This window comes from Platalea leucorodia (assembly GCF_965183815.1).
Source record: "Platalea leucorodia genome assembly, chromosome: 18".
Taxonomy (NCBI): Eukaryota; Metazoa; Chordata; class Aves; order Pelecaniformes; family Threskiornithidae; genus Platalea; species Platalea leucorodia.
This window is the reverse complement of record NC_138840.1, coordinates 8,117,645-8,127,069: the sequence shown is the minus strand read 5'-3', so window position 1 is coordinate 8,127,069 and position 9,425 is coordinate 8,117,645. Positions and strand designations below refer to the sequence as shown.

At 61.7% G+C, this 9,425-nt stretch overlaps 1 protein-coding gene across 1 annotated transcript; it reads left to right on the top strand.

Moving 5' to 3' along the window:
• The first annotated feature begins 2,409 nt into the window (after nt 1-2,409).
• On the top strand, nt 2,410-9,408 carry SYNC (syncoilin, intermediate filament protein). The gene is made up of 4 exons (XM_082329425.1): nt 2,410-2,427; nt 5,078-6,452; nt 7,693-7,817; nt 9,069-9,408. Exons 2-4 carry the CDS (start codon nt 5,085-5,087, stop codon nt 9,130-9,132), a joined length of 1,557 nt encoding a protein of 518 aa, XP_082185551.1. The 5' UTR covers nt 2,410-2,427; nt 5,078-5,084; the 3' UTR covers nt 9,133-9,408.
• The last annotated feature ends 17 nt before the right edge of the window (nt 9,409-9,425 follow it).

The window sequence follows — 9,425 nt, the reverse complement described above, 5'->3', positions numbered from 1 at the left end:
GCTCAGCAAAGACAAAGCCGAAGCAGCGCGATGCGGGAGCGGGCGTGCTGGCGGGGGCTCCGGTGCTCCGTCCCTGCAGCCGGACCCCCCACCCATCCCCACTCTGCTCCCCTGGCTGGGCCGGCACCTTCCTCGGGAGCAGCTATGGCAGGAACGGCGCTTTCCTCATCCCCCCTTGCTGTGGGGCAGAGCGGGACCCAGCACCCAGATAAGCAGTAGCCGCCGGCGCCTGTGGCCTGCGGACAGGGTCTGGCCTTGCTCCCGCGGAGCTCCCAAGGTCCCTGCGGGGCAGACGGCAGCTTCGGGCTCCCCCTTTCATCTCTGCCCCAGCTGGGCACGTGCCCATGCTGCACTTCTCTTCCTCCTCCTCCTCCTCTTCTTCCTCCTCCTCCTCCTCCAGCCCCGCTGGGTGACCTCGCCTCCCTCTCACAGGATCTATCCTGAGCCTCTTTGCCCTGGCCGCTGCACCGGGAGGTGTGCAACAGGTCCGGCATCTCTGTGGCGGGTGCGTGATGAGCCCCCAGGTGCCAACTCCTGGGACTCGGCTGCGGTGCTCACCCTGTGCCGGCTGCCACAGCGGCATCCCCATGGCACCCCTGCATCACTGCCGGTGGTGGGCTCCAAGGTGGGAGTCACCCCCAGCTCTCAGCTGGGGAAACTGAGGCAGGAGGCGAAGCGAGCCAGGCTGTTCCCAAGGGCCCAGTGGCATCCAAGCCCCAGGCCTGGTGAGTGCCCCTGGGTGCTGTCCCCATGCAGCCATAGCCGCTTCGGCTTCATCTGGGGACCCCCACCCGCCCAGGCGAAGGGGCCGCCTCGGAGGGCAGGGCAGGAGCGGGTGCACGGTGCTGCCGCCCTCCGAGCCAGGATCCATCCCTGGAAGCGCTCCCGGCTCTGGCAATGAATCACACTTTCCCCCTGAGATCAGATTGCAGCTCCTGCGCACGGGGCGGGGGCCAGATCCGCACCGCTCACCCTGCCGCAGCCGGAGCCCCCGCACCCTCGGCAAACAGCCGCGGTGAGCTGGGTGCGGAGGGCGCTGGGCTGGCAGCATTGCCCAGGTTCGCCCAGGTTCGCCCATCGACGCTGGGGTTCGGGCAGCCTGGGCACCCCACGATGCCGCCGGTGCTGCCGGAGCCTCTGGCCGAGGAGGCCTTGAAGTTGGGCAGACCTCCCTGGTCCCTCAGGCCTGTCCCTAAAGATTGTTGGGGGACAGCGTGGGGACAGAGACATCACACTGCTGTGGCAGTGCCAGGGTGGCCGTGCCAAGACGGCGGTGCCAGAGTGGCGAGGCTGCGGTGCCGGCTCCGTCCCTGCCCTCGGGGCAGATCTGCCGTGCGTGACGGGAAGGAAAAATCCACCGGGAAGGGGGATGGCAGCGCCAGCACCATGGCAAAGTGACCCACAGCTGCTCTTTGCTCCCCACGACCCCCTTCAGCTGCTCGCCGGGTCCGTGCCAGGGACACCGCGGCGGCCAGGCACGGCAGCGATCAGAGCCGCCGCCATTTATTCCAACAGCCGGAACATTTTGTCTCTCAAATACTCTCCTGCCTTTTGCTTTCCCCTCCGGCAGCGCCGCCGATAACTCCCCGCCAGCTCTGTTTACTGGAGCAAAGTCCACGCCGGTTCGCACACGACGGCGTCTCTCCGTGCCAGCCGAACCCAGCGCGTGCCCGCAGCCGGCCGAGCTCTGCCGAGCGCGTCGGGGTCCGGCCGCTGACACCTGAGCCAGCCGTTGCCTGGTTATATCCACAAAACAGCCCCGCGCCGGGGCCGGGGCCGGGGTATCCTCTTACGGAGCAGAGAACAGCTGAGCCTTTTCAATCCCCACCCTGCCCTTGGCAGCTCATCAGATAAATCCCAGCCGGGGCTGGGCAGCGCCGCTGCCGTCGTCCCCTCCATCCCCTACAAGGGTTTGTTGGACCCAGCCCACGCGACCTGCAGGTTTCTCCCCCTGGCAGTTTCAGCTCTTGATATATATTTATACACACAACTTGTGCGAATTAACAGCATTCCTCTCCTATTGAGTCAAAAGTCTCGGCACAACTAGAGGCGCTTCATGGAAAAAAAGAGAGAGAGAGAAAAAAAAAAAAAGGTGGGTTGTGCTGAAAAAAGCAACAGGATCAAAAAAAAAAAAAAAGAAAAGAATCCCACCGAAATCTCCCTTTTCCTTTTAAAGCTCTGTTCCCAGGAGATGGACAAGCGCAGTTATTTTAAACCTGATTTCGGCAGCCCAGCGGCGAGCAAGGCACGGGCAAGGTGTCGGTGACGGTGTCGGTGACGCGGGGACGGGGTGGCACTGGGCGATGTTGCAAGCTGTGGTGCGCGTTGCTGGGCGATTTTGGGGCACGTAAGCTGGCGACTTCCTGAGCGGCGAGCGCCGACTTCCTGAGCCGCGGCGGCAGCGGGCAGGATCGGACCCCGGCAGAGGTAGGCTCGGTTGGCTCTAATACCGCAGCGGGGGGCCAGGCCAAGCGCCCGCTGGCCGTGCCACCGCCCTGGGCTGCTGCACCCACGCCAACGCGGCAATATATCTAAAATACGTATTTTATATAAATATATCCTGACGATATAATCGCCGAAGGGACGGTTTAGGGTGCCGCGGGGTGGGGAGGATGGGGCACCGCGGGAAAGCAGAGCTGTGGGGACGGTGGGTGAGCAGAGGTGGAAAGCCACATCTGTGGGCAGCGAGGGCAGCAGCGAGGGCAGCAGCGAGGGCAGCGTCACTGCCGGGCGGCCGGGAGGGCGGCCACGGCCATCGCGGGGCTTTGCAGAGCGAAACGCCAGCGTCGCCATCCCCGAAACAGAGGGGAGAGGGGAGGCAGGGCTGGGGTTATGGGTGGAAGGGGAAGCGGAGGCTGCGCTCTGCAGTTACTGGGGTGTTTGCAAGGCCGACCTGGAGCATCTAAAGACCCCTGGGATACTGGTATTTAATACGTTAATATGCTGTAACAAATACCGAGGGGAGCGCATCACCGCGCTGCCAGCACGCGCCCGAGCACCCCGCTCCGTGCACAGGGTGAGGCCGCGGCATTTGGCGGCCATGTGCTGCGTCCTCCCGCGTTTCCCCTTCCAGCCGCCCGCGTCGGAGGCGAACCCCGTGCAGCCACAGGGGCCACCGCCCAGGCACCCCGCTGTCCCCATCCCGGCACCCCGCTGTCCCCATCCCAGCCCCCCGTGCCCTGCCCGGGACCCCGGCAGGATGGGGCCCCGTGGCTCCCGGGAAGGAGCCCCCAGTGCCGTGGGAGGGTTTGAGGCTGCACAAAGCAAACGTCCACATTAAATCACGGGTGGGCACAGCCGGAGCGGGATGGGGGCTGCAGGGGATGCTCCCCAGGGATGCAGGCTGGCTGCAGCCAACCCCTGCGGCTGCCTCTGCCAGGGATGCAGGCGGCTTGGCCTTCCCCGCCCTCCTCCTCCTCCTCCTCCTCCTCCTCCTCCTCCTCCTCTCCGGGGAGGAGGGAGGCGGCCGCCCGCAGCTGGCACCGCAGGCGGTGGCCAGGCGAAGCGGCTGCTCTGGGGAGTCTGATTTCCAGCCCTGTTTATTAATAACCCCCCTCCGCCCCATGCTAAGCCCATGTGCAACGCAGAGCCGGAGGCGCTGGGCTCCGGGGGAGGAAGGTAAGAAGCCGCCTGGGGCGAGCGGGGGGAACGGAGAAGGGGCTGGTGTCTGCCGTGGGGCGCCGTGGGTGCGGGAGCCTTGGCGAGGTGGGGGGCGTGGGGCAGGCGAGGGGGCTGCCAAAGCCTGGGGTGCAGGGATGGGGTGGGGGGGATCTGAGGTTCAGCACCCAGGGAGCATCCCTGGACCCTCAGGAGTGGGGAGGGGGGGAAGCGGCCCCTCCGGGGTACCCAGGAGCGCTGCCCAGCCGGGGGGCTCTGGGACGAGGGGTGGCGGGTGGGAGCGAGCCCCCGCGCCCCGCTGCGAGGGTGGGACGGCCGTGCTCCCCTCCCACGCTGCTGGATGCAGGGCAGAGCCAAGAACTTTGAAAAATAAGCGCTGGGACCGGAGGAGGGCAAGGAAAAATGAAGCAGAGCCCTTTCCCCACCTTTCCAGGCGCTGCCCCCTCTCCAACGGACGGGCCGTTGGGTCCGAGGCTGCGATGTGTCATCGCTGCCGAAAACTACCTTATTAGGAGAGAAAGTATCGGTGAAAATCAGTTCTTTCCTTAAAGCCGTTGCCGCGAGCCGAGGGCTGCCTGCGAGTGCCAGCCTGTGCTCATTCCTTGGGGGATGACTAGACATGAGCTCAGCGGCGTGGCCGGGAGGTGAGAGCATCCTCCCGCCGAGCCCACCGGCCCCGGCTCCTGGAAGCGGCAGGAAAAGCTCCAGCTCGTCCCCGAGGGTTGTCCTCTCCATCCTACCCCAAATAGCACCCGGACAAATGTGAGAGGCGAGTATTTTGTGGTGGCAGCTGCAGGTACCGGGGCTGGGGATAATGATGGGATCGGATGACTCTGCAAAGCGGAGCTCGCCGGGCTCCTGCTGCAGAAGCTGCCGCTCGCTCGGGCGCTGTGCGTGCGGTGCTTTACTCCATCTCGGCCATCCGGGAGCCTGCCTGCGCTTTAGCAGCACATTCCCTTGCCGTGAGGTTATGCCACATTGCTAAAATCCCGGCAAGTTTTACTGGAAGTGCCCACGCCGGCGGCGCACAGTGTGTGCGACCCCCCAGGTGTGAGATTTTGGCACGGGCACAGCAGCTACGCTCTCGTCTCGCCAGTCATACCGGTGCCGCTGGGGGAGATCGGCCACGGCATGGTGGGCAGTTCCCGTTGGCACCGGAGTAGCTCTCGGTTTCGGGGTCTGGGTTTGCGTCCCTCGCTCTTCCATCATCGCAGTGAGTCGCTTCTAGATGTTTTTTTTCCCAACAGCTTGAGTCAAAGTGGTCATCAGAGCGTGCAAGGGCAGCCCTGCCCGGTTTGCACAGCCCCTGGGTGACACGGGGACAGTCACGGCAGCGGGGCCGCGGCGAGAGCACCCCCAGCTCAGCCTGCTGCGGGGCACCCGCGTCTCACAGGGCGGAGAGAGAGGGCTGGGACCTGTTACACTCATTGCTCTGCTTCACGTATCCTCTCCTTTCCAGGGACCTGATGGCAGAGCCCGAGCCCCCTCCAGAGCTGCAGCTGGATGAAGCCGGCGCATCCTCAGCCCCGCAGGGAGCGGCTGCAGGCACTGCTCCGCACCCGGACCTTTTGCGCAGCCCGTTAGACCCAGCAGCGGGCGCGGGGGTGACACCCCTGCACGGGGGCAGCCCAGACGCCTGCCAGGAGCTGCAGGCAGACGGTGGGGATGCTTCCTTGGAGCTAAACATGCCAGGGGCCCAGCTGGATGAGAATGCAGCTGGGGCCGGGATCCCGCTGGACGTGGATGTGGCAGGAATCCCGCTGGATGTGGATACAGAAGGAGTAGGGATCCCACTGGATGTGGATGGGGCAGGAATCCCACTGGACGTGGATGCAGGTGGGACGGGGATCCCACTGGACATGGATGCAGAGGGAGCAGAGATCCCACTGGATGTAGATGGGGCAGGGATCCCACTGGATGTGGATGCAGGTGGGACAGGAATCCCACTGGACGTGGATGCAGATGGAGTAGGGATCCCGCTGTACATGGACACAGATGGGGCAGGGATCCCAGCCGACGCGGACGCAGATGGGGCAGGGATCCCGCTGGATATGGATGCAGAGGGGGCAGGCAGCCCCCTGGACGCGGATGGTGCGGAGCATCAGTGCCTCACCCTCGAAGAGCTGGGGGACTACTTCCAAGAGTGCATCGAAGCCGTCGAGCAGCTGGAGAAAGAGAGAGACAGCCTGATTGTGGAGCTCGCCCAGCTCCGGGAGCCAGCACTGCAGGAGATCCGCCATGCCCATGAGGAGATCCAGGCAGCCTGCCGGCTGCTGGCCAAGGTGGAGCTGGAGAGGGACAACCTGAAGGATGAAATCCGGCAGATCAAGCAGAAGCTGTTCAAGGTGACGAAGGAGTGCGTGGCTTGCCAGTACCAGCTGGAGAGCCGGCGGCACGACCTCTCCCAGCATGCTGCTTACCAGGGCGAGCTGGAGACCCAGGCTGGGCAGCTCTCTAGCGAATTGTCCCGGCTGAAGGAGACCTGCGAGAAGGAGAAGGAGGTTTTGAGGCAACGGCTGGAGATGCCACCGTGTCGGCAGGATAACCTGTACCTGCAGGAGAGCCGCCGGCTCTCCATGGAGTTCGAGAGCTTCGTGGCGGAAAGCCGGCGGGGTCTGGAGGAGCACTATGAGCCCCAGCTGCTGCGGCTGCTGGAGAGACGCGAGGCGGGGGCGAAGGCGCTGCAGGAGATGCATGGGGAGATCCAGGGGATGAAGGAAGCCCTGCGGCCCTTGCAGGGGGAGGTCAGCCGGCTGCGGCTGCAGAACCGGAGCCTGGAGGAGCAGATCGTCCTCGTCAAGCAGAAGCGGGATGAAGAGGTCGGGCAGTACCGGGTACGCGCCCCGGCTGGGCACCCCTCACACCCTCTGGTTTAGAGAGTGGGAGCCGTTCTTTGCAGCCGGTGAAAGGTGGAGGCTGAAGGTCTTGCTGGCAGGGCCAAGGGGAGGAGCGGGGTGGGTGAGGGGGGTAAGGAGGTGAAATATCTCTTGCTGGTTGAAGTCAAAAGCATCCCCTGCCCTGGCGCGGGCCAGGCGAAGCAGCAAACCCGAGGTTACAGGGATGCAGTGGGAAAGTGCTGAGCTACCGGAAAAAAGGTTTCTCCTGATTATATTCTCACTTGGTTTTGACGTGCCCCAGCGAGCAGGGATGAGGGGCCGGGGGTTTCCTTCCCAGAGCGGCCGGTGGCAGAGCTGAGCGATGCTGCTGAGCGCAGGCACCGCGCGTTTCCCGCAGCTCGTGCTAGCCCGGGGGCTGAGCTAAGGCACTTGGAAAAGTCAGCTTTAAATAAAGGTGGCTTTTCTTTAAAAGCCCAGCTCTGCCGGGGCAGATCCTGCCCTTCCTGCTGCCGGGAAGGGTCTCGCCTCCTGTGCCCGCAGCCCAGGGGCCAGGCTGCCTCCCGAGAGGGTTATTTCTGGCTGCGCCAGGCATCCCCTCCCCGCACCTTGTCCTGAGGGACAAGGCGATTCAATATCTACAAGAGCACATTTGGCAAAGAAGCTCCACAATTAATCTCCCTCGTTTCAACACTCCCTGTTCTCGGCTCGTAATCGCTGCCTCCTCCCAGCCTGGCTCTGAGCAGCTTCTGGAAGCTGGCGTCCCCCCTCCATCGCTTCTCCTCCCTGCTGGGCTGGGGACCAGGTCACCAGCGCCCACGACACTGCTCGTCTTGGATTTCAGGGTCCGCTCTCCCTTGGAGGACAGGACTTTGGGGCATCCCTGATGTGCCTCCACATTTTCTTTTTCCCCAATTCCTTGTTTATCTTCTCCTGACTCATAGGTTTATACAATTCTGACAGCTTCTCAAAACACACACAAAACAGTCTAGGGGACAGAACCAACCAGCCAGGAGAAGGCTGAGGACCCAGCGCACCACATCCCAGCCCAAGCTCCCACCTTTGTAACAAAACAAAGCTTTTTTGCAGAGGTTTTTTAAGAGGGCGGTTGGCTAGCCGTCAGCCTGGCATCGCTCTGTCCAGACCGACCCCATCGACAGGCAGATCCCCCCGGGAGAGCGTGGGCGCTGAGACAGCCTTCCTCCCCCAGCTAATCCACTCTTCTCTTCTTCCTCCCCAGGAGCAGGTTGAGGAGCTGGAAGACAGGCTGAAGGAGCTGAAGAACGGGGTTCAGCTCCAGCAGCGCAAGAATCAGGAACTGGAGGAGCTGAGGACCAGCCTCCACCGGGAGCTCTCCATCTACAAGTCCGTTTGTGCCTCGTCCCTGCGGTGCGGAGGGGCTGGGGAGGGGCTGGGAGGAGGAGGATGGTGGAGAAGAGAGGCTGGTGGTCACACAGCTACTGGACACCGTGGGCTTTTGCTCCTGGTCCCTGGGCACGTGGCCGGGGTGTGAGCAAGGGGTCTGGTGGGGCACCACAGCGGGAACTCCAGACCTTCTGCCATCCAGCAAACAGGGATTTGGTGGGAATTCCTGTACACGAGGAGCAGAGGTTGCTTTCCAAGAAGCAGACGTGGCAGCTTAAACCAAAGTACCGGTGTCCTTAGGAATATGCGGAAAGGAGATGAGGTTTAGGTTTGGGAAACAGCGTTGTAGATGCTCTTTAATGAGAAACTACCTTCTGCTTATCAGTCTCTGCTGCTGGTTTCACTCAGGTCTTCTTTATTACACGGGATTTTGTAAAGCTCCAGAAAACGTCCCTAAGTTTGTGGACTATTTTACTCACCAAACTTTGTGTTACGTGCTACTCCAATCTCAGCTGTACACACTCTTAACCATTTTCTGTAGCCTCGCTGTTACCCTGGTATTCTTTTTTGCCCTTCTCCACTCAAACCTCCTCGTGCCAGCGCACCACGAGAGGATGTTCCCCACCACAAACAGGAATAGTTTTCTTTTATCCGGGTAAGACTTTAGCAGGGTAAGCAGAGGGGAAGAGATCTCCGTTTCAGCCTGTCATGTCACCAGCCGTTCCAAGATGTATTAACGAGAGTAACCGCATTTACGATTCAGACCAGATCCCAACAACCCCACGTCTTTGCTGCTCGTGGTCCTAAATCACGCGTCTAAATCACAGACCAATATTTGAGCCTGGGCGCAGCCTCTTAACTCCCAGCAATCTACAAATCGCCGTCCCTGGGAGCGATAGCGCGCGGGGCTTCTCCTATGTCAGGCCACCTCATTAAGTTTCCCGTTTGCACGGGGGACCTCGGGGTTAAGCGCGGCTCCGAGCCGCCAGCTCCCGGAGCTCACACCAAAAATTACATTCCCTTCTGTTAAAGCTGGTTTGTTTGCCAAGGGCTCTGGAAGGGCTGGGCTAGGTCTGCACGCTCACCAGACCACGTCCTCAGCCAGTTTAAGTGTCTCCCAATTCCTTTTCTTCCATACCGTGAAAAGAACGAACGTTTTTCGGAAACAGCACGTCCCCCTTCCCTGTTTTCTCCAGCCAGAGTACTTAATGTAAATATCCAGTAGCCTAAATTGACTTTCTACCCACACAGGAGCTGCTTAGAAATCTACGGCCACCTTTGCAAATCGGAAGAAAAAGCAGACCAGGACTGTTAGGAACGATGGACTTCTCCTCCTTGTAGCAAAGCAACGGGACGGAGGCCTCCGCAGGGGACGTCTCCTCGTGCTGCTCACCCTACCTGACGCACCGCAGCTGCCTGAAGTCGGGAATACCGGACAATCACAAGGTGCTGCTGTTAAATCGTGTAGTAAAACTGCTTTTCCACAGAGGAGCAGAGAAAAAGAATACTTGCACTGAGCAACGGCCATAGATGAAGATTAGCAGATGTGTTTTGCTGTGTTCGGAAAACGTGTCGTCTTGTTCCATAGGTGGATTGTGTAAGCCCGCG

Bases quoted from the DNA above. Each gene is read 5' to 3' on its own strand.
- SYNC (XM_082329425.1), top strand. From the start codon at position 5,085: ATGGCAGAGCCCGAGCCCCCTCCAGAGCTGCAGCTGGATGAAGCCGGC. The intron at 6,453-7,692 runs GTACGCGCCCCG...CTTCCTCCCCAG, and splicing joins AAGAGGTCGGGCAGTACCGG to GAGCAGGTTGAGGAGCTGGA. The intron at 7,818-9,068 runs GTCCGTTTGTGC...CTACCCACACAG, and splicing joins CGGGAGCTCTCCATCTACAA to GAGCTGCTTAGAAATCTACG.